The sequence below is a fragment of the Mangifera indica genome, chromosome 12, assembly GCF_011075055.1.
Source record: "Mangifera indica cultivar Alphonso chromosome 12, CATAS_Mindica_2.1, whole genome shotgun sequence".
Classification (NCBI taxonomy): Eukaryota; Viridiplantae; Streptophyta; class Magnoliopsida; order Sapindales; family Anacardiaceae; genus Mangifera; species Mangifera indica.
This window is the reverse complement of record NC_058148.1, coordinates 5332442-5360115: the sequence shown is the minus strand read 5'-3', so window position 1 is coordinate 5360115 and position 27674 is coordinate 5332442. Positions and strand designations below refer to the sequence as shown.

At 33.4% G+C, this 27674-nt stretch overlaps 2 protein-coding genes across 4 annotated transcripts; both read left to right on the top strand.

Annotated features, from left to right (window-relative positions):
• Positions 1–58: 58 nt before the first annotated feature.
• Positions 59–3637, top strand: LOC123192584 (pentatricopeptide repeat-containing protein At2g27610-like). 2 transcript variants are annotated; one of them, XM_044605183.1, is made up of 2 exons: positions 59–2285; positions 2514–3637. In XM_044605183.1, the coding sequence occupies exon 1, from the start codon at positions 178–180 to the stop codon at positions 2266–2268; it is 2091 nt and encodes a 696-aa protein (XP_044461118.1). In that variant the 5' UTR covers positions 59–177; the 3' UTR covers positions 2269–2285; positions 2514–3637. The 2 variants fall into 2 exon arrangements, 1 of the variants encoding a protein (XP_044461118.1); XR_006496902.1 differs by having other exon boundaries at positions 60–3250; positions 3349–3637.
• Positions 3638–16118: 12481 nt separating this feature from the next.
• Positions 16119–23794, top strand: LOC123193257 (serine/threonine-protein kinase CTR1-like). 2 transcript variants are annotated; one of them, XM_044606116.1, is made up of 16 exons: positions 16119–16603; positions 17377–17678; positions 17768–17909; positions 18032–18135; positions 19133–19341; positions 19508–19858; positions 20010–20050; positions 20558–20626; positions 20779–20879; positions 20997–21072; positions 21162–21260; positions 21963–22031; positions 22138–22269; positions 22877–22971; positions 23105–23270; positions 23492–23794. In XM_044606116.1, the coding sequence occupies exons 1-15, from the start codon at positions 16394–16396 to the stop codon at positions 23178–23180; spliced, it is 2076 nt and encodes a 691-aa protein (XP_044462051.1). In that variant the 5' UTR covers positions 16119–16393; the 3' UTR covers positions 23181–23270; positions 23492–23794. The 2 variants fall into 2 exon arrangements, with proteins under 2 accessions (XP_044462051.1, XP_044462052.1); XM_044606117.1 differs by having other exon boundaries at positions 16411–16603; positions 17568–17678.
• Positions 23795–27674: the final 3880 nt, after the last annotated feature.

Sequence of the window (27674 nt, the reverse complement as noted above, 5' to 3'; positions counted from 1 at the left end):
ATTGAAACTATTGGCTAATCTTTGATAGAGGGGGGAAAATAAACTTTTTAAACTTAAAGGGGTAAACTTTTGGCGTTAGGGTGGAACAGTGATTTGGCTTAACATAAACCCCACAGCCCATAATCACCAGAAGCCCTGCAATATTTTCTAATGTTTGGTTTAGACATGTTGTTCTGAATGTCACTCTCTCGTCTTCTGCGCCACTTGGGCGATACAAAATGCATTCCCAAAGGCCGAGCACTTCACGCCAATATCATCACATCTGGATTTCACCCAGATGTTTACGCAAACAACCATTTACTGTTGATGTACATTAAAGTCAACCGAATGGAAGACGCTCAGAAGATGTTCGATAGAATGCCTGAACGAAATGTCATATCTTGGAGTGCCTTAATTTCCAGCTTTTCTCAAAAGCATATGCCCAATACAGCGTTATTTTACTTTCGGTTGATGGTTTTTCATGGGTTTGAACCGAATTATTACACTTATGTTGGGGCTGTTTCTGCTTGTGCAAGTATAAGTGATGGGAGAACTGGTAAGGAGATTCACGGGAAATTATATCGGAGTGGATTGGAGTTGAATAGTCATGTTAGTAACTGTTTGGTTAATATGTATGGGAAATGTGGTTTGTTGAGGTCGGCGCAATTTGTTTTTGATGCAACTTTGGAGCCAAATTTGGTTTCTTGGACTTCGCTGTTGTCAAGTTATTGCCAGCATGGAGAACATGTACATAGTTTGAATCTTTTTGTGTTGTCGAGGAAGGCTGGAGTGGTTTTTAATGAGTTTTCTGGTGCTAGTGTATTGGGTGCTTGTGCTGCATTGGGGAACTTGAAGGTTGGGATACAAGTTCATTCGTTAGTGTTGAAGTGTTGTCTTGAGTTTGATAAATTTATTGTCACAGGTTTGATTAATTTGTATTCAAAGTGTGGAGAATTGGAAATGGCTTGTAGGGTGTTTTTGGGGTTAGAGCAGCCAGACTTGTCAGCTTGGAGTACATTGATAGGAGGATATGTTCAATTTGGCAAAGCAGGAGAAGCTATTGATCTTTTTGTCAAGTTGTATTCTTCAGGCCTTACACCTAGTGAACGGACATTTTCATGTGTGCTTGGAGCCTTTGCAGATACAAAGGATGTTGAAGCTGGGAAACAACTTCATTCTTTGATAATTAAAACAGGATGCAGTTCGTTTACATTTGTTAATAATGCAGTTTTGGACTTCTACTCAAAATGCGGACTTCTTGAGGAGTCGATGAAAATCTTTGAAGAAATGGATGAGCATGATATCGTCTCATGGAATGCCCTTATATCGGGACATGTTGGATTAGGTCATTATGAAGAGGCCATTGAGCATCTGAATAATATGCTTTCTGATGGACATTATCCTAATCTTTATACTTATTCTAGCATTTTGAATATTTGTAGTGATGTCCCAGCTATTGGATGGGGCAAGCAAACCCATTGCTGCATTATAAAACCCGGATTTGTTTCTAATGTAGTTGTTGGAACTGCTCTCATAGACATGTATGCAAAATGCGGAAAATTGCTTGACGCTCGTAAAGTTTTTGATTTTCTAAATTCTAAGAACTTGGTTTCTTGGAATACTATGCTTGTGGGATATGCTCAACATGGATTAGGGAGGGAAGCATTAGAAATTTATAGCTTGATGCAGAGAAATAAGATCAAACCCAATGATATTACATTTATTGGGGTATTATCTGCCTGTGGAAACATGGGACTTGTGGAGGAAGGATGGCATCATTTCAATTCCATGATCACTGACCACTTTATTGCCCCAAGGATGGATCATATGGCAGTTATGGTCAGTCTTTTTGCCCGTAGTGGACAGACAGGAAGAGCTTATGAATTTATAAAGAGTTTTCCTATAGAACCTGATAAAGTGGTTTGGCGATGTCTCTTGTCAGGTTGCAAAACCCACAAAGATGTAGTTCTGGGAAGATATGCTGCAGAGAAGATTTTGAGTATTGATCCAGAAGATGCTGCAGCTCTTATCATGCTGTCAAATGTGTATGCAGAAGCTAAAATGTGGGATGAAACTGCCCAAGTGAGAAAAATAATGAAAGAAAAAGCATTGAAGAAAGATACTGGATATAGCTGGACTGAGCTTAAGAACAAAATACATTATTTTTCTGCAAGTCATTATGCACAATTTCAAGGAATTAACCTGTGTGAAATTATGCATGGTTTGACAGCACACTTGTTTGATTCAGGATATGAACCTGACGCCATCTTCTCACTCCACTTTGAGTAAGCCTAGAAGTTTGAAGGGTAAATATTTGGTGACAATACATTTCACTTAAATTGCTCGTTGCATGTGATAAAATATGCCCACATGAATTCATTGTAGCTGATATCTATGTCAATAATAGTTGACATGCAAAGTAGAGCAACAAGTTAGAAGTATAGATAACTCTTAGACATGAGGTCAAATTAGGCTGCATAACTTTGTTAAGGATTTGTTATCAGCAGGAATTTCAGAGGTTTGTTGTGTTGCAGCATTCCTGGGTGGGAGGTTAACATATTCCAGAGCTTGTGTTCTTAAATTCTGAGGGTAATCGGCAACACACCAATTTTTGGTCCTGCTTCTGTTGACCATTTCAAAAATAGATGGTTCCCTAATTGGTATGAACTGGTTTCCTTTTAGCTTTCAATCCTGTGCAAGATCTTCTTGCAGAATTTCTGTTTTCACTGCTCTCATTATCTTCAGTTCGTGAAAATACCTATCAAAAATGGGAGAAGTCAGAACAAGCTGAAGAGAAAAAGTTTAGCATCTGGTAGAATTTTAGAGCACTGTTCAGGGTGGAAAAAAGGAAAAAAAGTTTATATTGATAAAATTATGACCCCTAATAGTCTGAAAACTTAAAAAAGCTCAGTCTAATTCCTACAAATATTGTTCGCCTGTATTTCTGCACTGTTGAAATGGCTTCCTCGGTAGTATATTCATTGAACCAGATGTTATGAGTTGCTTACCTGAGCTTCAACAACACTGATTCCATTCTTCTTTAGGAGGCCGAAGAAGCAGCTAAGGTTTTCATTTGTTGGAAGAAAAGAACATGTCCATGATGCAGTTGCAAGACATGTTTAACTCTACAGCAATCCTGAATACAAGCTGAAATATGAAGTGCATAGGCATATTATCTCCTATACAACTTTAATAATTAATAGGGAAGCAATGTTTGAAGTCGTCTTTTTCTCTGCTATTGACTTTTTTTAATCCTCATTGGACACATCAGGTATCCTTGTGCAAGGTGTTATTTTTTAACATAAACATATGCATCATATGCTATCAGTGTATTTTTTTTAAGTTAAAATGGATTGGAATTGGTTGCAGTGAAAGGGTAAGTGATACAGACTTGGTGAGTGAGAGATTTCAACCCAGAGAAGAGAAGGCTCCTACCAGATACCAGCTCCAGACTATAACTCTCTTAGAACCAGTATGTTACACAATATAGTCGGAATAGCTCCAATGTAACAGTGCAATGTAAATCACTCAATGTAATAGAATTCCTAGAATTAATATATATTCATTTTATTCAGCAATTTAGTTACAATTACAAAAACATTTTTCTAATTCAGTGTTACAATATTGATTTCCAGAAAATTACACAAAACAATAATCAACACATTCCAAAATACACTTCTGCAATGGTTTCACCAAACCAATTGCTGAACCACAATAATCAACACATTCCAAAATACACTCCTGCAAAAGAGGTTGTACTCTCCCTACATATTGTTTTTTCCTCAAAAAACTCTCTTCCCATACTTCCTTTCTGCAAGATTATATCTACTCTCCTACTCCTTTGTCTCTTTTCTGCCAATTAGGATTTGCACCTCATTACTTAAATTTCCCAGGATCAAATACAATTCCCTTGCTTCTGTCCTCTGCTGTTTTTGACTTGAAGGATTCTTCCAGCTTGTCGGCCACATGTCACTCTCTCTCTCTTGGTCTTCTTTTCGGTATACACCTTCATCCTAACATTGCCCCTCCTATCAAGAGGCACCTTGTCCTCAAGGTGCAAATTGGGAAAAAAGTGTTTGAGATTATCATATAGCTCCCAAGAATTCTCACAGTCCGACAATCCTCGCCATTTTGTCAGCAGCTCTAAGTCCCCTTGTTCGGAATATCTATATGCCAATATTGTTTCTGGTTGAGTTTGCAGCTCCATTTCTTCACTGAGGCAGTCAGGTAAGGGTTGAGGTAGTAAAGCAGATCCTATTTACTTCTTCAGCTAAGAAATGTGAAAAACAGAGTGTATTTTTGCATTCTCAGGTAGTTTTAATTCATAAGCCACTGCACCTATTTTTTTAATCACTTGAAATGGTCCATAAAAACGGGGGTTGAGTTTATCATTTGGACGAGATGCCAATGAACGAAAACGGCATGGTTGTAACTTAAGGAAAAGCCAATCGCCTATTGGAAATTCGATGTCCCTTCGATGTTTGTTGGCTGCCTTCCTCATTCTCTCTTAAGCCATGTGTAAATTGCTTTTTAATTCATCCAGAATTAAGTTCCTCTCTTTAATCATGAAATTCACTTCTTCAATCCTGTATTCTTCTTCCACCCATCTCAAAAGGGGAGGGGGATCTCTCCCATAGACAGCCTTAAACAGAGTCATGCTGGTTAAGTTATGAAATGACGTGTTATACTAATATTCTGCCCATGCCAGCCACCGAGGCCAATTTTTGGGCTGCCTTGAACAAAAGCAGTGAAGGTACGTTTCTAAATTTTAATTCACGACTTCAGTTTGACCATCCGTCTGAGGATGGTAGGCCGTACTATATTTTAAGATAGTTCCAGCAGCCTTGAAAATTTTTATCCAAAAATGACTCAAAAAAATACGATCTTGGTCTGTAACTATGCTTCATGGGAACCTATGGAGGTGAACCACCTCTTTGATAAACACCTCTGCCATGTCTTTGGCATTGAACGGGTGGTGTAGTGCGATAAAATGCTCGTATTTCGTTAATCTATCCACTATCACCAAAATAACACTTTTTCCTTTTACCTTCAGAAGGCCTTCGATGAAATCAATAGTTAAGTTCTCCCACGTATTGGACGGGACAGGTAGTGGCTATAGTAAGCCCACTGATGACATGCCTCATATTTCATCCTTTAACACACATCACATTCTGCCACAAAGCTCTTTACATCTTTCTTCATACCCTCCCAATACAGAATAGAATTTAGCCTTTTATAGGTTCTGAAAAAACCAGAATGTCCACCATAAGATGATGAGTGAAACTCAACAATGAAAGAAAGAATAAACCTGTAACATTTTGGCACCACTAATCTGCCTTTGTATAGCAACTTGCCCTATCTTAAAGAATAGCCAACGTGGGAAGTAGGGTTGTTTAATAGGTTTTGAATAATACCTGTTAATTTTTTGTCATTCTCCATTTCCTATTGCAGGCCTTTGGCTTCTCCTAATTGGACTACCGTCACAGCTCCACATTCTAAGACAAATTTGGGGTTCCTTGATAAGACATCTGCAGCCTTATTTTTGTATCCAAGATGATATATAATTTTGAAATCGAATCCTAACATTTTTACTAACCATTTTTGCTGCTCATGGCCAGTAATCTTTTGCTTTGTCAGAAACTTCAAGCTCTTTTGGTCGGTTTAAATTTTGAAATACCGCCTGAGAAGATAATGACGCCATTTTTGGAAAGCTAACACAATTGCCATTAGTTCTCTCTCGTACAAAGATTTGTTATGATTCCTTAATGAAAGAGTTTTGCTTAAATACGCAATAGGTCGACCGTCTTGTATAAGTACAACCCCTAATCCCGTTCCGGATGCATCTGTCTCGATTACAAATTATTTAGAAAAGTTTGGGATGGCCAAAACAGGAGCGGAAACCATGGCAATTTTAAGGGCATTAAAAGCTCGCTGTGCTTCCAATCCCCAATGAAAAGCATTTTTCTTTAATAATTTCATTAAGGGTTCGATGATTTTTCCATAACCCCTTACGAACCTCCGATAGTAACCTGTCAATCCCAAAAACCCCTTTAAATCCCTCAGATAACTTGGAACAGGCCAAACCTCCATATCTTTTATTTTTTTTGGGTAAGTTTTTACTCTTTGTTTTGATACAATGTGACCTAAATATTTGATCCAGTTCTGTCCAAACGAGCATTTCTTTTTGTTGATCACCTAACCATAATCTTAGAGTAGTTGCAAAACAGCCCTCAAATGCCCCAAAGGGTTTTGAAATATTCGACTGTAGATCAATACATCATCAAAAAAAATAAGGACAAATTTTCGTAGATGAGGCTTGAAGATCTCGTTCATCAAACTTTGAAATGTGGCAAGGGCATTGGTTAATCCAAACGGCATGACGAGAAATTCATAGTGCCCTTCGTGGGTTTGAAAGGCTATTTTTTCAACATCCTCTTCACGAACTCTTATTTGATGTTATCTAGACTTTAGGTCGAGTTTAATGAATACTTTCGCACCCTTTAATTCATCCAATAATTCATCAATGGTGGGAATCAAAAATTTATCAGGAACAGTGATGCGATTGGAAGCTTGGTAGTCGATGCAGAATCGCCAACCCCCATCCTTTTTTAGCACTAAAATCATCGGGCTGGAGAATGGACTCACACTGGGTCGAACCACCCCTGTTGCCAACATCTTTTTCACTATTTTCTCAATCTCGTTCTTTTGAAAATATAGGTACCGGTAGGGTCGTAGATTCGGAGGTTGGGAGCCTGGTAATAATCGAATAACATGGTCATGATTTCTTTATGGTGAGAGTCCTTGAAGCTCCTGAAACAGAGTTTCAAATTGTCCCAAAAGCTCTTGAATCTTTGGGGGTATTGCAGGTTCTTCAGCCTTATTGTGTTTTGCCATTATTCCCAATTTAACCCAGAATCCTTATCCTCCGTCGCTTAGTAGTTTACACATAGTTTTGAGAGAAGATTCCAGTCTAGCCAGAGAAGAGTCCCCCTTTAATTCCACCTTTTTACCATCCCACCAAAATCTCATACAAAGATTATTCCAATTGGTTTTGACCTCCCCCAATTGTTTTAACCATTCAACCCCAAGTATGACATCTACGCCTCCTAAGGGAAAGGGAAGAAAATTGAGTGACATTGAGAGCCCCTACAACCTTAATTCGACTCCCTCACAACAACCCATTCCTCGAATTTTTTGATCGTTCTCAAGTACCATAGAGTATTTAGCAACCTAAACTTGTAAGCCCAACTCTTGCACTAATTTATCTGAGAGAAAATTGTGAGTTGTGTCATTGTCCACCAGAATGACTACCCCTTTGTTGTTTATTTCTCCCAAAAGTTTCATTATTTTGGGTGAGTTAAACCCCACCACTGAACTACTATTCAAATTGGTTTCTTCTTCTGAAATTTCTACAGAAGATTCTTTTTCTACAACCTTTTTCATTTCTCCTTCAATTTCTTCTTCTCTAACTATCATAATTCTCAATTGGAGATAATGACAGCGATGACTTGGGGAAAACTTTTCATCACATCAGAAACAAAGCCCTTTTTTCAACCTTAACTCTAAATTCTTCGTTTGAAAGTCGTCAAAAATTGCTCTCTCGTCAAGGAAACAAAGAAGTCGCAGTTGTGCTGGCTGTTGGACGTGAATAAGTGTTGGTCTGTGTGGAAGGCTGAATTGTTTTGTTGTAAAAAGGTGGGCGAGTCTCAATTTGGGCTCTTGTTGGGCCAAAATTTGGGTTAAATGATAGGTTGGCTGAGTCTTTGGGCTGGGTATGAAATGTTGCTGGGGCTGAGGCTAAGTTCGTTGGAATATTGGGTCTGGAATTTATGGCTGAAGGATTTAGGTTGGGTGAGATGAAAATTGGATTAGAAGGTGTTGGGTATATGGGTCGAGTCGTTTGTATTTGTCCCCTGTTTAAGCTTATTTCAATACAAAGCATATACCTTTCATAAATAATCTGGTTTTTCTTCTCCACTTGTAATGCCCTTGTTATCATCTCTGACAACGTCCGAGGATGAAACATCCTCACTTTGAATTGAATCTCCTTTGACAGGCCATTCATGAATATGACTTTCATGGTATCTTTAGAAATATCATTGACGGTCGCTAAAAGCAACTCGAACCTACTGTGATATTCTTGTATCGATCTCGTTTGTTAGAGGACGAATAACTATTCCTCTACTGAGCGCTCATCAGGTGGTGGGAATCATTCCAACAACTCTTGCTTGAACATTTCCCAATTGGCAAACGGTTGATGCTTTTTGCGCCACTACAACCAGTGTAAGGCATCTCCTTCTGTACTGACATCGACCGTCATTAACTTCTCTTGTTTCGTTAATCTATTGACTTGAAAGTAGCGTTTAACCTTGGATACCCAATCTAACGCTCCATCACTACTGAAGAGAGGCAATTCTAACCACTTGTACTGAAGATATCTTTTACTATCTCCCCCTCTTACTCTTTCCTCTCTCTCTTCTTTATTGGTTTCCATTTCTCCATATTCACCTCTTCAGTTCTTTCAGGGGACGATATCATTGGCACCTTTGGTAGGTGGGTTTGGATTGGTGATGGATTGGTTCCCATTGGGGCTTTTCCCTTATCATTACTCTCTCGTGCAACGGATGCTTCTCTCATTTCTCTTAAGAATTCTTTGATGGTTTCCATATTGGATTCCATTTTTTCTATCCTGATATGACTGTCCTTTAACTCCGATTGGATGACCTTCATCCCTTCCTTTACCGAGATTAACTCTGCCTCTATTTTGTCCACCCTGGTCTCCATCCAAGTCATGCTCTGATACTAGGGTGATACAGACCTGGTAAGTGACAGATTTCAACCCAAAGAAGAGGAAGCTCTTACCAGATACCAACTCTAGACTATAGCTCCCTTAGAACCAGTATGCTACACAATATAATTGGAATAGCTCCAATGTAACAGTGCAATATAAATCACACAATGTAACATAATTCCCAAAATTAATATATATTCATTGTAGAAGCATTTTTCTAATTCAGTGTTACAATATTGATTTCCAAAAAATTACACAAAACAATAATCAACACATTCTAAAACACACTCTGTAGTAGTTTCACCAAACCAATTGCTGAACTACAACAGCTTTTGAGAGGTTGTACTCTCCTACTTATTATTTTTTCCTAAAAGAACTCTTCTCCCATACTTCCTTTCTGCAAGATTATATCTACTCTCCCACTCATTTGTCTCATTTCTACTAATTAGGATTTGTCATCTCACCACTTGAATTTCTCAAGATCAAATACAATTCCCTTGCTTCTGTCCTCTGTTGTTTCTGACTTGAAGGACTCTTTAAACTTGTTTGGTTGTCTTCCTTTCTTCTAGCTTGTCGGCCACATGTTACTCACTCTCTCTTGGTCTTCTTTTTGGTATACACTTTCACTCTAACAATAAGCTAGACTAAAGATATAGAGTTGTGATTCCTTGTCTCAGGCCTACTGCATTTTCATGTTGACCCAAGTATGTAAATGACTTTATTGAGCTACTGTTACTTTCAGAACAATTAGAATCATTGGTGAGATTCTTTTATTGACAATATTTATTTTATGTAATTTCAAAATGTTCATCATGTTTTGTAATATAATTTGAAAGCCTTAATAATTTAGGTTGAACCACAGCGCTACTTGTATGTAAATTTAATCATAACAAAGCTGAAGCACATCATCTAAAGTTGCACATCCTAATGAATATAGTACTTAAGTTGTTTCTTATACTCTATAAAGGTTCCTTGTTACCATTTGGATAAGAATATACTTTTAAAGGTTTATGAGATCATAGCATATGATTGTGACGTTATATTACCTTTTATTATCAGCTGAACACAAATGTTAAATCATGTTTTTGTTTTTTCTATTGTCTGTTTTACTTACTTCTCCAGGTGTTTGTTTAAAATGAATTCAGTGATAGTATGTTGGTACTTGGGATCAGAGTCTTATTGAATTACAGCTAAAATAATATAAAATTCACCTGAATACATCCAAGATCAAATAAAAAATGCATTTAAAACATTCATGAAAGTGTTTGGAATAACATATTGAAATGTATGGCTTTTCCTCTTTAAAAGAGTCCTATTGGAATCTTCACTTGTTCGATCAAGCTTAGAACGATGCCTATTCAACCACATGGAAGCAACAAAACAATCTTTGATGAAGAAGGAAGCCATGAAAGGACTAGGAACATCTAATAGGGTGATCTAAAGAGGAAGAATTGAAGAGTAGAGGGTTTATATACTGTACTTTGAGTGATATAAAAAAATATGTGACTAGGGCAAAATTGTTAGATTATATAACAAAAAGGAATTGACATTCTAATCAATAGAATGGGCATTCATTAACCCTAAACAAGTTTAATCTTTGGTCAAAACTTAGTCAACTTCTTGTAACATCATCCCAATCTTCTTATATTGGGTGATTATAATTTGACCCTAAAAAATAAGGGTAAATCTCACTTTGTGTCAACAAGTTAGATCAAAATCACTATTCTAGAAACCAAATATGGTTCACTTTATACAAACCCAAAGCTATGTGATCCACAAGTTCCTTGTCATATTGTTAACGGACAGAATCATGATTGATCTATAATCAATCAACCCCTCATTCATATACTAAGACTGACCTCCAACAAAGTTCATAACCACTCAAATGATGAAGAGTTAGTGGAAGACATGAACTTATCAATAACTAGTTACATCAACCAATATCTCATCAAACTTAATGTATAAAAGTAGTGTCTACCACATAACATTCTTTGAAGGCCAAAGGACTATTTCCCACACAAGGTATGCTTTTTCTGTAAATTTCCAACCGTTAACTTTAAAAAGCCCATTTACGTACCCATAGACAGTTAAAACAAATGTCAGGTTAACGAATCTAGGGGCAAAATCGTTATTTTATTTGTAATATTAAAAATAAACTTAAATTTAATTTCTTTTTTATCCCCAAACCCTAACAATTAACAATTTTCCCCCAACCCAAGTTTTCAAAAACAACATTTTTCCTTTAGGGTTTCCAAACTTTTGGATTGAATTCGATGATGACTGATGATCTCCAAGTGACGTCTCTTCCTTCCCGACGTCTCCTCTTTTCGATTGTGCGACGTCCTCCCCTCTTAGGTGTCTTTGTTGACAAAGACGATGAGTCTTCATCTAGACGAAGAGACAAAGACACATCGTCTTTGTCGACGATAATGCCTAGTAGCGTCAAAAGTGTACGACTGGAATGAGGGGCCGTCGGAGAGGAAAAGTAGGTGTTTGGAGATCACCAATCATCGTCAAAAAAATTGGATCTGAAATTTGGAAACCTTACGGGGGGGGAATGCAATTTTTAGAAACTTGGGTTGGGGGGAAAGTGTTAGTTTTTAGGGTTTGGGAGGGAAAATGATATGACCAACAGACTCAGTTAAGTTTAACGGTTTATGGGTAGGTAAACAAGATTTTCAAAGTTAACAGGAAGAACTTTGATAATTCAACATAGTTTGGGTGGGAATAAGTCCTTTGGCCTTCTTTGAATTACATAATTTGATTTTTGGAACAACAATAGAATAGTGTTAGATTGAATTACAATTCAATTCCAATGTGGTCAAATATTTAAATGGTTATTGTCATTCATCAAATAACAATGAGATATCATATTTTATACTAGTAAGTGATGAATCTTATGTTGATCTACTATAATTTTAATACACTTATTGATGTAGTAAAAAACTATCATTCTTATAATTGTAACTTAAAGACTACATTAAATAGTATCAAACTATGTAATTGGTGAACAAAACACTTTGATGATCTCAAATTTAAAGATTATATACACCATTGTTTATTAGAAAATTTGTTTTATTGACAATAAGATTGTCATTTATATGAAATTCACTAAATGGTGTATATAATATTAATCTTATACTTTTTATATAGTACAGATTGACAAAAATACCTTTTGATCATCAAAACCAATATTTGGTTTTTAATGGAAGGTGGAGAAATGTCATTTTCAACTTCAAGGGAGGCAACATGTCAATTGGACATAGTTCGGGTGGGAACTAGTCATAATCCCACCAAAGTGCTTGCCCATCTTTGTTTTGATTTCACATTTTCTAGGGTTTTCCAAGATTGTGGTATTGTTATTATACTTCGGAAGGGATAACATTATCTTTGGGGCATCAATAATTGATTTTGATCCTTGTTTTGTACACCTTGTGATCTTATCTTGATAAATATATTACACGTATTATTTAGGATGAATGATGTTAAGTGCATAAAATGAATATTAATTTACGTACTAATAATAATATATCATTATAATTATTTTCTTATTTATTTAAATTTGTCCAATCATATAGAAATATATCGCTATTAGTACCTAAATTGGTCTAATTATAAGCATCCATAGATTTATTGATTTCAAATATGGAATTTGATTTTTTTTTCTTTTCACATAAAATAAGTGGAAATAAGTAAATATTATTTGTGCTTTGTGCGCATGTGTTAAAAAACCCACATAATACCCTATGAGGGTGTTCGGTTTAGGAAATATTTTATTATTAAAATTAAAAAATTACTTTGAAGATTACTGAATATAAAGTATTACTATGTTTGATAAATTTGATAAGTATAAATAATTATTATATTTGATTAGAGGTAATAAAAAAATATTAATATATCATTTTACTTAAATTTTCTTAAGTATAATTATTCTAAAATATTTTTTATGCTATTTGTTATATTAATTAAAAATGAGATTATTTTTATCAAAAAAATTAATAAATAAGGTTACAGTTATAATAAAATCAAGATTATCTTAGTAATTTTTTAATATCTACGGGTGAGGATTACTTTTTATATTACTTGTCACATTATCATTGGTAATAAAATAAAGTAATATAAGTAATAAAAAATAGATTATTAGAGTAATTTTTAGTTTCTCTATTATGCTAAAAAGTATTTTTTAACACTGAATTTAACCTCTAGTTTGGTAGGACGAGAGGAATGTAAGATGAGAGGAATGTATAACGAGAAGGAAGTAATCTTTTCTTTGTCAAAAATTAAAATTTCTAGTGTTGGATTTTCACTCGATATATGGTTTCAGTTTTGAGTGAGTTGATATTATATGTGATAAAAGCTGAGAAATGTTTGGTGGAGATTATGATGTTTTATTTCTCACTAGAACAAGAAAACAATTATTTGACTTCAGAGTAACAAAATCGATAGAACATTAAAATTAAAAAAAAAAAAGACTTAAGTTCAAACTTTTATTATGTTTATAAAATTCTGATTTATCACTTACTTGAATTTAAATTTTTGTTATATTTATAAAATTTTAATTTATTTGATACAGTAATATATAAATAGGTTGCTTGAAATAATGTTTATTGATAAATGTTGCAATCTTTTGAGGGTAGTTTTCGATAAATTTTAAATAAGGTTTTTTAGAAATAAATTAAGCTTCGTACAAAGTTTAATCTGAGGATGAAAATTTTCCCAAAATTAAAAGTTCATCGGTAAGAGAAAATGCTTATACTGGTTTTGAAAATTATTCTTAGGCAACTTGTACATCTATGTTACGTTTGTTGGGATGGGATATGATTCGGATGTTGACGTTTTATAGCAGAAACTCAAGTTTATTTCATTAAATATAGGCCAAAGTTTTATTTCCACACCCAAAATATGTTGTATTTCTAAATTAATATTCGTTAAATATTAAAAATTTAAATATTTATCCATAATAAGATAAAACTAATAAAACTAATTAAAATTATCAAATTCTTTTTTAAATTTAGAAAAGTAATAATTTTTCTTCTAGATTAAAGTTTGAAATATTATATTTTTTTTTAAGGTTTTTTTTTAATTTTCTCTCTCCATTTTTTTTAGTATCGTCATTAGCTGATTCTCTCTCCCTCTCCTTTTTTCCTCTTTTCCTTTGGCTTCTCCTCATCATTGTCATTGGATTTTCGTCTTGTGGACAATTGTCACTTCGTTACTAAATGAAGACAAGGAGAAGCTGCTAGAAAAAAGGAAAAAATGGGAGGAAGAGAGAATCGATTGGTGACAACAACGAAAAAATCAGAAAAATTATTAATTTTTTAAACTTAGATTAAAATTGGATAATATTTTATTATTTTTAATATTAAATGATAATTTTACCTCTAAAACATAATTTGTGCGTTAATATTAATCGTCCATAAATGGGCGTTTAGGTTTTTAATAATTAAAAGGTATCAATTTGAGAATGTAATAAATTTTGGATGGGAATAAGTCCTTTGACCTTAAATATATAAATAAATTATAATTGCTTATATCGTTTCACTCACACAATATTATTATAGTATTTGGAAATATTAATTAAAATAGATAAAAAAAATTGCGTATAAACCTGTTTAGACAAACTATTAATGAACATACTTTTTTAAGCAAACTCAGTATTTATTTCAATAATGTTTTTACTCTTTGGTAATTACCTTTCTTTAGTCTTTTTTTTTTCAACAAGGTTTTTTTTTATAACACACTTCAACATCATCACATTAATTGTAAGTTTGATAACTTATAAATTGAAATATTTACAAACTTATTTTAAACAGGTTATTTTTTGTTTGATTGTTAATATATCCAAATCAGAAGGAAAAACAAAACAGATGTAAATAAAGTGCGAGTGCGGGTGAGAGTGAGTTACTCCCACTCTCACTCTTATTCACACTTTTGCTCTTGCTCTTACTATCGTTCACACTTTTACTTACACTTGCACTTGCATTTTATTTGTATTTATTTCTGTTTTTTGTTTTGATTTGGACATATCAATAATCAAATAAAAAATCGACCTATTTTAAAACAAGTCTATGAATATTTCGATCTATAAATTGTCAAACTTATAATTAATGTGATGATACTGAAGTATATTGTTAAAAAAAGTTAAAAAAATACATTATCAAAGAAAAAATATAACTGAAGAAAAGCAATCATTATATAGTAAAGATATTATTAGAATAAATATTGAATTTATTCAAAAATATACATTTATTAAAAATTTATCTAAAAAAATTTAGAAGCAAATATTTTTTTTTGTTTATTTTAATTAATATATTATTTGCATATAAAGTTTGAGTGCACTCTGTCAAACTCAATCCACCTTCTCATACTCCAATGAGAAATTATATTTTTTTATACAATTTTAACTTTTTTATGATATTTTCTTTTATTAAATAATATAAACTTTTAAAAATAATAAATTAAAAAATATATTTTCTATTGTATTTAAGTCTAGTTTAAACTCAAACCCATGATTTTTAAAATTGATCAAGCTTAAATTTAAGTTTAAATTCGACATCTTTTTATCAAATTTGAGTTCAAATATATCTAAATTTGAACTTAATTTTGCTTAAATTCACACCTAAACGAAAGGTGAGAAAATGTTATTTTTAAAATATGAAATAAAAATGATTCTTTGAGTTAGCAAAATTGATAAAACGTTATAACTTTTAAGAAAAAAATTTAAATTTAAATTTTTTTTATATTTATAAAATTTTAATTTATCTAATACAGTGATTGTTAATGTATTTGATTGTAAATCTAATTATTATCAGATTTATTCATTTAATTAATATAGAAAAACAGGGCAATAATCATTCTCCTAATTATAACAAGCACGATAATAATCGTTCTCCTAATATTTTCGCATTATTTTATATGCCTGATTTTGAGTTTTTAATTAAATCGTTAGATAAAATATTATTATATAATTTTATTATTAATTTAAAATTATTTAAATGTTTATTAGGGGTATAATTTTTTTTACATTTTTTTAATTTTAATTTGAAAATAAATTTTCAACGTTAAATACAATTTAAAAAGTAGAATAATCTTTGGTTCTTTAAAAATTATACTTTGGGGTTATGATTCACACAAAATCAATTGTAATAAGCAGATCTCATTCAAACTTTACCATAACAAATTTTGCATCAACATCAAACGGCTGATATCAAATTAATAGCAACAAAGGAAGATGAGGAGAGATGCAGCAGATAAAATGCTATCCTGATGCACTGCACCGAGACAGATTTGAAGCTGGCTGGGTCCCTGAGACACTCGTTAGTTGTTACAGCAATCTAACTCGTTCAGACCGGACTCTTGACTCACACTCAACTCACCTTAACACGGAAACAAGACATATGCTTCATTACATTTAATTTGAAATCCATCATAATGAAAGCTACTTTATTCAGCCAAATTCTTTCCCTCTTCTAAAATTATCGTTCCTCACCACACGCCCACACTAATTAAAGTCTCCTTTTTAACTTTCCAAAAGCACTTTTTCTTTTTAATTATGGCTGACTTTGGGGTTTGGCTGAAGAATGAATGGGTTCTTATTGTTGAATTTTGAATTGTTGATTGTTGATGGATTCTCTGGAGGGAGTTGGGAAGACGACTACCGCGTCATCGTTTAAGAGCTGGGCTCTGCAGACTGAAGAGAGTTATCAGTTGCAGTTGGCTCTGGCTCTTCGGCTCTCCTCTCAAGCTGCTTCTGCTGTTGATCCTAATTTCTTAGTTTTTGATTCCGCTGAAAATGCAACTGATTCTGTTGAGACTCTCTCTCATCGCTTCTGGGTATTTGCTTTTTTCTGTAATTTTGAAGTTTTGTCATTGTTTTTGTTTTTCCCCAATTTTTTTGGGTTAATATGCTATTTGGCTGGCCGAGAAGATGTGGGATATTATTGCATAGGACTCAAGAATACTTTTCGATTTCTAGTATGTTGAATGTTGAGAAAATTTGGACTCAGAAAATGACATTTTTTAAAGTGATTTTTGTGTTTTTGTTTCTAGTTTTGGATTTTTTATTGGTGAGAAAGACCAATTTTTTTTTTTTTTTTTAAATTCTGGGAAAGTGAGGGGGAGTTGAATTTCCATTGTCTGGCAAGTGGTAATAAGTTATTTATTAATTGTTGCTTGTCTTTAGTTCTTGATTTAAGTGGTCCCATTTAAGAAAATGAGTGTTGTGGAGAATTGTTGTGAAGGAAGAGACAGTAATTGAATGTAAAAAATGAAGAATCACAATTTTGAATTTACAATTTTTGGACAGCTGAATGTTGGGTTTGATAACCGGAGTTAGTCATAGACTTGATTTTTGTCATGCAAGACAAAGAAGCATAAACTGTATTCATTGCTCTAATTGATTTGCTGAATCGCCAGATTGTTCAACATATGATTTTTAAATTTAGTTATAGCCATTATTATATTGTTCTTAAGATTTCCTTATAATGTGTGGAAAACGATACAGCAGGATTTTGCATACAATGGTTATGATTGGTGATCAACATTTGCCTTGATTTGGCAATTTGTATGCTTCATATTTATGCTGTTTACATGGTCGTCTGCTTCAGGTGAATGGTTGTCTGTCATATTTTGACAGAATACCGGATGGTTTTTACCTGATACATGGGATGGATCCATATGCATGGACCATTAGTACTGATCAACACGACATTGGTCTTATCCCATCTTATGAATCGTTGAATGCTGTTCGTCCTGGTAACGATTTGTCAATAAAAGTGGTTTTGATCGATAAATCTAGGGATACCGGTTTGAGGGACATACATAACAGAGTGCTGTCTGCTTCGTGTAACTGGATCACTGCTGAAGATGTTGTTCATCACCTTGCAAATCTTGTTTGTAATCAGCTGGGGTAAGTTGTCTGCTTTCTGTTATCACTGACTTCATCTTGAATTCTTCATCCTACTTTTCTTCTGAGCAAGCTTTCATTATTATCATAAGGGGTGCAGCGTCTAATGAAGAAGAAATTGGGAAACAGTGGAAAGAGCGTGCTGAAACTCTGGAAGACTGCCTAAGCTCAGTAATACTTCCTATTGGAAGCTTATCGGTTGGCCTCTGTGTCCATCGTGCACTGTTATTTAAAGTAAATCTCTAACTTTTATTTACTGGCTCATGAGTATCACCCTATGTTTCAATTTCTTTATGACTAATAGCTCAAGAAGAGGTCTTATGGGATGAAACTTTCCAGTAATTTTAATTTTTCAGGTGTTAGCTGACTTAGTTAACTTACCTTGCCGAATTGCTACGGGCTGCAAATATTGTCGGAGGGATCATGCTTCCTCCTGCCTTGTAAAAATTGGTTGTGACAGGTATGTTGTGTTGAAATTCATCATAAGTATCCAAACATTTCAGAGCAACAAGCTTAGACAGTGCAGGGAAGTTGATCATTAAATAGAGATGCTTCAAAAGTGCAAGAAGGAAGTTTAAACATATAGGAATGAAGAGGTAATTAGGATGACAATCAGTAAAAAAAACTTATAAAATCGATTTGATTGACTAAACTGTGATGAGTTAAAAGGGTGCATATTATTTAAATCTTATAAAAAATGCATGACAACAAAGGTTTACAGCTGTGCAAGTAGTTGAAAAATTCATAGGTTAAAAAAATCTAAGGGCAATTTATGAAGTTGAATAGGTGATATTTAGAGCTATATTGCTTTGGAGAAGTTAACAATACAGATTATTAGGTTGTGATTATTTTCACCCGAGCCATATTATAAGATGATAAAGGTTAATTCATTGACTTGTTTACCATATTGGAGGATAAAGGTTGATAATTGAAGGGGAATAAACACTTAATTATTGAAAGTAATTGAAGATACACCATATATGTGAAAAGACCTATCTGTTCAGAACTGTGTTAACATTGCCTGGTTTTTAATTTTGCTGAAGTAATTGTCTATTAGCTGATAAAAGGTTACAAATTATGTGCATGAACAAGAATTCAATACAATTGTAATCATAGTTATTATTATCTTACAATATATAAATGTATCCTACGATACAATATGATACAGGTGAAAAACCATACGTATCATAAGGTATAGCGAGTTAGTTATAATTTTTTTATCATTTTATTTTTTAAAAGGCGTATCATACGATACAATACAATATACGATATGGAAAATTAGGTTTTTGATACACGATTTGACTACTATAATCGTAATATAATACGTATGTGTGTGTGTGTGTATTTTAAATCCATTACCAAATTTCTAGAAAAGGCTAAACATATGAAGTAGTTAGACTTAATAGGAACTTTAGTTTGTCTCTTTGTGGAAGTATATTAATGCATATTCTTTCTAGGGAGTATTTGGTTGATTTGTTTGGGGAGCCTGGAGTCTTAAGTCAGCCTGATTCCTCTCTCAACGGTTCTGCTTCTGTCTTAGTTTCTTCACCCTTATGTCATCCAAGGTTTAAAGCCGTAAAGACCGCCGGGAACTTCAGGACATTAGCCAAACTGTATTTCTCTGACAACCAATCACTTGACATTGCACAGGATGATTTTTTGTCAGGTGAATCTTTGATTGCTTTTGCCATATCCTATGTCTCTGTGTTTTATGGCTTGAAGCGTTAACGCTTGGCAGCAGCCAAAGATTTAACTGAAACATGAACAATGAGACCTATAGTTGACATGCTCCACTAGTGATATATTTCTGCCCTTTCTTTTCATCATGACAGGTGCTGCTAGTGGTCAAGATGATAAAACTCATCCATGGTTTGCTAAAACATTTGACTTGAAATTTTATGACAAGAATCATGTTGTTTCTGCTTCAAGCAAGAATCTTGTATCTTCAGTGTCACCGCTGTTCCACGGAGCTGCTTGCAATGTTACCCCTAATAGAGATATGCAGGTACTAAACTTATTTAATTCGAATGCCATTAAGTCATCACACTTTGAGAGAGGTCCTGCTCCGCCAAGTTTGGAAGCAACTCAGTCAGTCTTGTCTACATCAAATAGTGAACTTTATCTTGAGGAAGGCTTGGACATCCCATGGAGTGAACTTGTTTTAAAGAAGAAAATTGGGAAAGGTTTGTGTTATTACATTGACATCAACAGTCTAGGCTATAGAAATAGTTGATGCATGCAAATAACTTTTCATGCATGACTATGCTTCAGGATGCATAAATATTGTAAGAGACTTCCCATGCAGGATTCTGATTTTTTTGGAATGCTTTTCAGGTTCTTATGGAACTGTCCATCTTGCTGAATGGCGTAATTTTGTAAGCATAAAACAAACTATATATTTCTTTTATTTGTGATGTCTAATATTATGTTTGATGAATTGTATAGGCAGTGCAGTGCTGGCACAACACGACACTTTCTATCTCTACTTGCATCCATGAATGTTTATCTAGTTTTTATGGTTCCATCTTTGCATGTCTTCTTAAACTATTTTTCTTTAAGTAACAGTTGTTTTATTTGTTTTGTTAATTCTAAGGTGATATCAAATTACTTATCATTTAAATTTGAGATTAAACACTGTAGTGAATATTCTCTATTTGCTTGCATCCTTGGAGTAGTTTACAGAGTTCTGGGCTTATCAAATGATTTTCCTTTTTATGTTCCTTCTCATGATGCTGCCTATCTGTTTACTGTAATAATGAATGCAGGTGTTTAGACAATGCATTTTGATGTTTTTCAACAGTGGAATAATAAGACTTAGATTTTGTCCTGGTTATAGTGCAGCAGAGAATTCACTTGTTTAATTTTACATTTCATGCTCTTAGGATGTTGCTGTCAAAATTCTTGTGGAGCAAGAATTCCATGCAGATCGTTTTGAGGAATTTTTAAGGGAGGTATGCTGAAGCTACTTTATGCTTTGGGAAAATATATAAGAAATATGGAAACACTTTGGAACGTGGATATAACTCTAGTTCTTTTCTTCTTTTTAATAATGTTTACTTTTGCCAGTTGTTTAATATCATTTATTTCTGCAATTATTTGTTAGGTTGCTATCATGAAACGATTACGACATCCTAATATTGTTCTCTTTATGGGTGCTGTTACCCAGCCCCCAAACTTGTCAATAGTTACAGAATATTTATCAAGGTATCAAGATTTTTTGTAATGATTTTCTTTTATATTTTCTTCATTTATGCCATCAGAAATGAAGCTCCTCTATCGGTTTTATTTATCACTGATTGAATTTTATATTTTGGATTGCAGAGGCAGCTTGTTTAATCTATTGCAGATGCCCGAAGTGTTGGATATGAAGCTTCGCTTAAATATGGCTTATGATGTGGTATGTTATATTATTTGTTTAATTCTGTTTCACATTAGACATGAATATGTAGTTTCCTTTAAATTGAGAATGGTTATTTCTCTGTACAGGCAAAGGGGATGAATTATCTTCATCAGTGTAGGCCTCCTATTGTACATCGAGATTTAAAGTCTCCAAATCTTTTGGTTGACAGTAATTACACTGTTAAGGTGAGTGTTAGAAAAGCATTCTAACTTCAGACCTTTATCTTTTTCTTTAAAGTCAAAATACAGTGTAGATAAGGTGAAACAATTCTTGTTTGTGTTGATAATACAACAGGGAATCCAACCTGTGCATGTCTACCTGTCTCTTAGAAAATACATTTGGTTGGGAGTTTTAAAAAATTTTGGGATCCAAAATTCATTTTTAAAATGTAAAAACTATAAAAGTAATTTTTGCTATTGTTTGTGAGATTGAATCACAATATGGGAAATTTGTTCTGCTTTGAATTTGAGAAGTTTTAATGCTAAGTGAGAAAATATTGTTCTTGTGAAAATGCACTAAAAGCATCCAACTATGTCTATTGATTCAAAGGAAGAACTGCAGAAGTTTCTGAGGAAATTACTAATATTTCATGAAATAGAATTCAATTGTTAACTTTCCTTTTGGCCTCTAAAACAGGGTTTAGGATCTTTGAAGAAGTTTTCGACGAAAAAGCTTACAGTTCATTCATGAATATTGTCTTTATGATCTGAGGAAATAATCCATTAATCTCACTGCTGAAACTTAAATGGTGCTCTACTATGTGTCAACTAATTAGTCTGTCTGTTTCAGTAGAAAATAGAGAACTTTAAATGCTTTTTAAACTGAACTTTGAAACATGGTAACTTGGGCATTTACTTATCTTCAAATATGGTGAATATATCATCCAGGTCTGTGATTTTGGTCTTTCTCGTTCAAAGGCAAACACTTATCTCTCATCAAAGACTGCTGTAGGGACTGTAAGTTATTTTTAAGCTTTTAGGAATGTTACTCTCAGATTTCTGTAATTGTTAGACAAAGGAAGCATGGATGAGTTCAGATACTGAAACCTGCCTTTTTTATTAGCCGGAGTGGATGGCACCAGAAGTTCTCCGTGAGGAGAGATCAAATGAAAAATCAGATGTCTTCAGCTTTGGCGTGATCTTGTGGGAACTTGTAACTCTTCAGCAACCTTGGAAGAACTTAACTCCTATGCAGGTCATTCATCTATCGTGTGGCTTCCTAATCATAATTTCTTAATGAATATATTATGGTCAAAGGAAAACAAGCAGAAATTGATCTCCATTGATGATTTTAGATTCATAAACCAATAATCAGTGTAAATAAGCTCTTTGAAGATGACTGTAATATAAATGTGGCACTGTAAGAAACAAAGTCCACTGGAGTTAAAGGGAGATTAGTTACAAGGTCATTAACTGTTACTTTGGAGCAGTTGGAAGCTGATGGCCAAAAATGGATTCTGTAGAAACAATAGGTTCAATCTGTATGAAGATTTGATGTCACATGGCTTATCAGAAAATAAACTAGAACACCATTTCCGCAACTTGCTGATAAATCTTGGCCCAGACTGAAATGGAAGCATGTAATTTCAAAAGAGTACGACTGTAACTGACTCAACAACTGATAAATCGGGCTTGTCAGTGGAGAGGGATGCAACTCTACCTGCTTTGACTTATCAATTAGTTATGCATCTAGCTTTTCCATTCTTCAAAGTACTGCATTGTGAAAGTGAGGTGATACAGAAGAGTCAACTTGTTTCATCATAGAAATGTAGCTCATTAAATATGGCATATCATTTTTTCAGGTTATTGGAGCTGTTGCCTTCAGGGGTCAAAGGCTTGAGATTCCAGACAGCGTGCATCGTGCACTGGCTACCTTGATTGAGAGTTGCTGGGCAGAGTAAGTTTACAGCCACTTGAATTGACTGCCAAACTGTCATCTTCGATTTTTTTTTTTCTCTGGATTAGACACAATTTTACACAATAATTTGATGCTTTACCTCTCTGATAAATGCACTTTTATCATACTGCAGTGACCCCACCAGCCGTCCTTCTTTCTTGCGTGTTATAGAAATTTTGCAGCAATTGCTCATGAGTTCCCTTTTTTAGCCCAGTTGGCCCAAACGTATTGACTAATTGCTAAATCCCATATGAATAATTGTTCATGTGGTATTAAGGCTCTCTTCTCTAATTATACAGGTGAACTGCCCTCATGTTTATATGTACTCTCAGATGTACTGATTTTTTTATCTAGTGTGGGTTCACAATCACTCTTTCTTTCTTTATCGTCTTTCAAAATATAGTATTTTAGCAGTATCAAAGGCTTTAATGTATGTTTTCCATGCATATTTTACTTTTTAGTGAATTGATCTAAGGTGAGACAGCTAACACAGGATGTTCATTTTCATATGCCATCCCAGCTTAATATCAATGCACGATGCAGAGAGCTCAGTGGTCTCACGTACCATTGTTAGAGCATCCATCAGTCTCAGTCATACATCTTCAATCCAACTTGCCTGAACTGTAAATCATCATAAACTGAGAGATGGTGTAAAGTTGGGTCATTTTGTTTCTGGGTTTGTGTCATTGCGAATGCTTCAGTCCTGCCTGTGGGATGGCATTGTATTTAACTGCAAAGTCTACCTGTTCTAAGGTGCAAGAGGATTCATTGTGACACATTTGGTGAGGCTTGCTAAACATGGTAAAATAAGAAAGTTTTTGCAGGTTCCGTGCCCGGTAAATTCTTCTAGTGCGAGTCTGGTTCTGGTGCAAGAGCCAAATTTGGATTATTTTCATTTCTATTAAGCTTTAACTATCAATATGAATTAATTAGATAATATAAAAAAGGCCAAAAGACTTATTCCCACCCAAGTTTTATTATATTCCCTAGTTAATATCCACTAAATATGGAAAATCCAAACTTTCATTTGTAATAAGGTAGTTTCAAAAGTAAAATCACTCTTTAGAAATATATTAAAAATATTTTATTTATATATTAACAATTTTTTTCATGATTAAATTTTAAAATATTATATTTTCTTGTTAGGGTATTTTCTTTTCTTTCTCTTTTTTAACGTTTATTATTAAATTGAATCCGAAAATTTTTTAATTCGAATTCATTGTAACATTTGCAAAGGCAACAAAGATGTTTATATGATTTTATAGTCTTTTTGTGTGTGTGTTAAATGGAGGTCTAGCCTAAAGCCTAAAATTTAGGCTCAGCCTAATATGGTAACGTTAGGGCTCAACTCATAGGCCTTTCAGATGGGGTTGTGAGCCTGAATATTAGGCCCATGGGGTCTAGCCTAAAGCCTAAAATTTAGGCTCGGCCTGATATGGTAATGTCAGAGCTCAACTCATAGGCCTTTCAGATGGGGTTGTGAGCCCAAGTTCATTCGAGTTTGAATCGAATGAGTCTGTAATAAGCCAACCCTGTTTGAACTCGAGTTACTCGTCCAATTTTTTAATTAAAAATTTTGATACAAAACGACATTGTTTTGATTAATATGTATTAAAATGACGTTATTTTAATAACAAAATAGTTAAAAATTTGAGCTTAAAATGAGTTTAAACGAATTTGAGTCGAGTTTAAGTTTGACTTTCACGAGCTCGAGCTCAAACTCGAGCTCTGTTATATACAAATCAAACTAAGTTTGAGTTTGAGTTTTAGCTCGAGTTCAACTTAGCTCAAATCCAGTGCTAGATTGAATATTAGACCCATGTAGAGATGTCAATGGCCTGGATCGGATTGGCTCCAGTTCGGCCCATTGGGTTGATGGGTCGGGTCGGGCGGAGGCCCAAACAGTAATGGGTCTTCGGACTGGGTCAACCTATTGAAATATAAAGGCTCGACCCATATAATAACAGATCTTAATTAGATTGGACTGGGCTTTAATTAGGTCATGTCGGGCTCGACCGACCCATTTAATCAATATTTAAAAAAAAATTTAAACATAAATTATTTTTAAATTATTAAAACCGAGGACAGTACCCCGAATATTTTATTTATAATCTCTCACTTGTGATGAAGAAATATCGTGGGTACATAATGAAAAATATTATAAATTGATAGCATAGTACAAATAAATTAATTTACACACTGTATAAATTACAAAACATAAATAAAATATATCTACTATATAACATTTATCTACTCATCTTCTACATTCAAATCTTTGAATTCTTCAACAACATCTTCTGTCACACGATTCTGTAATTTGAAATCAGCTTTGACCCAATCCTTCATGCACATTATTGCTTCGCCCATATGTAAATTGGATCGTCTATCATTCAGCACGCATCCACCCGCACTAAAAGCGGATTTCGATGCTACAATTGACACCAGAAGTGTTAGTAGATCTTGGGTCATGGATGCAAGCATAGAAAAAGTTTCTGCCTTGTCTTGTCACCATGCCAAAACATCTAGTTTTTTAACATTATATCTTTGAATAATTTCAGGATAATGGTCGATATTGATATAATTATAAAATTGACTATAATTTGTACTTTGACTAGTAGTTTGTTTACCTTTGCACAACAGAGACCATATGCGTGACTTTTTTTTACCTAAACTACCAGAACTTACCTCTGATGTAGAACTTTGTCCAATTTTTTCATATTTTTGTTCATAAATACTATACATATCAAGTAAAAAAATTTGAACATATTCAACAGAATTTACATTGCTATTAATTGATAAATTTTCATTAATAACATCAAATAAATTTTGTAATCCATTAGTTTTTGCCCTATGATCTAAAATAGTAGCTGCAGAATATAGTAAAGGAATTTCACTCCAATATTTTTAAAATTTTTGTTTCATTTGCATACATATATTTTGAAAAGTATGATGAGAGTGATGATACCTATGTTTTTTAAAAATATCACTTATTTCTATCATACTATATATTATAGAACAAGTTATTGGATAATACATACCTAAGCAATGATCGGTGGTGTCTTTAATGGCTTTAACAAGTTCATTAAAGTCATAACTATTTCCCAATCTTGATCTGTCAAAAAAATAGGATCTTGCAAATCTTTTGGTTTGGTATTGAAATATCGTGTTATAGAAACTTTATACCCTTCGCATACTTTCAACATGAGATATGTTGAATTTCACCTAATTCTAATATATATTTTTAATTTTTTTCTTATTAACCCCATTGATCTACATAATTTATGATGTGTTTGTACTCGTGACGGGGATGATGAAATGTATGCAATGACATGTTTAATTATTTCTAAATTTTTTTTGCCAAACTCAAACCTTTTTGAGCAATTAAATTAATAATATGACATACACACCTAACATAAAATAATTTTCCATTAAATAAAGAAGATAAATGATTATACATATATTCAATAACTTTATCATTATTTTTAGCATTATCAAAAGTAATAGAAAAATAGAATTATTAATTTTATATTCTTAAAAAATATTTGCTAATGCACGATAAATTGTAAGACCATCATGCAGATATTTTAAATTTCTAAATGCAATAATTTTTTTTGCATAATTGCCAATTAGAATTAATATAATGGGCAGTTGCACAAAGATACCTTATATGTTGATTTATAGCAATCCATAAATTAGAAGTTATTGAAATAACATCATTAAAATTACTTAATTCTCCAATAATTTTTATTTTCATTAATTCATAATTTCTCAATACATATGACCTAAGAATTGACTTAGGAATTCTTCTAAATGTTGGTTGAATACTATTTTGCATCATCTATTTTAAAATTTCATCGTTTGCATAACTAAAAAGTTGACCAGAAGTAACTACGTACTTGGTTATGTAATCTTGTATCTTCATTTGATCGTACGTAAAAGTCGACATTTCTCTCATATGTTCGGAACCACTCGGACCTCCTGTTGAAGTGGCACCTGGACCAATAGATTGCGATCTGGTGAATGCAAGTAATTTTTGTCCTCTAAGCTCACGTGAAATTTTTTTATAGTAATCAGTAACATGTTGTGATATCTTCAGGTATGTTTCAGGGGTATTTATGTCTTTTGACCCTGTTTTGAGATATTTCTAATTTTAAATATAGATATATATATTCACATGTATGTGTGTGTGTTTTATATATATATATATCTATATAAATATATAGATATGCATAAAGAAATTAAAAAAAAAAGAAAAAGAGATCAAGATTATATAAAGAGAGAAAAGTAAAAAAAAGCAACTTTCACCCTTTTTTCCATCATCTTCTCTGCCTCTTCCAGCAGCAGCCCTCTTCATGCCATTTTCTTTTGTTTTGTGAAGATAAATGAATGAATTGAAGGAGTTTTGGAAGACAAAATAAGTAAAGAAAACAAAGAAGCACTTTGAAAGCCTTGGTAACCAAAAAATCTCCTTCCTTTCCCTTTATCTATGTTTATATGCATGTTATGTGAATATGTTAGTGTGTTTTGGTGTTGATTTAAAATGGTTTTGGTGATAAAGGACGCAAAACAAAGAAGAGGAAGCTAACTTGCAAAGATTTGACTTGAAACAAGGTAAGAGGTATCATCTTTGATATGTTACATGTTTTAGGCTTTTGGTTCCTTGGATCTATGTTATAAATGATGATCTTGAAGTTGAGAAATGT

What these genes read in the sequence shown, in the direction of transcription:
- LOC123193257 (XM_044606116.1), top strand. Translation starts at nt 16,394, where the DNA reads ATGGATTCTCTGGAGGGAGTTGGGAAGACGACTACCGCGTCATCGTTT. An exon ending in TTGCTGAATGGCGTAATTTT is followed by an intron (nt 20,051 to 20,557) that starts GTAAGCATAAAA and finishes TCATGCTCTTAG; the next exon opens with GATGTTGCTGTCAAAATTCT. An exon ending in ACAGTAATTACACTGTTAAG is followed by an intron (nt 21,261 to 21,962) that starts GTGAGTGTTAGA and finishes TATATCATCCAG; the next exon opens with GTCTGTGATTTTGGTCTTTC.
- LOC123192584 (XM_044605183.1), top strand. Translation starts at nt 178, where the DNA reads ATGTCACTCTCTCGTCTTCTGCGCCACTTGGGCGATACAAAATGCATT.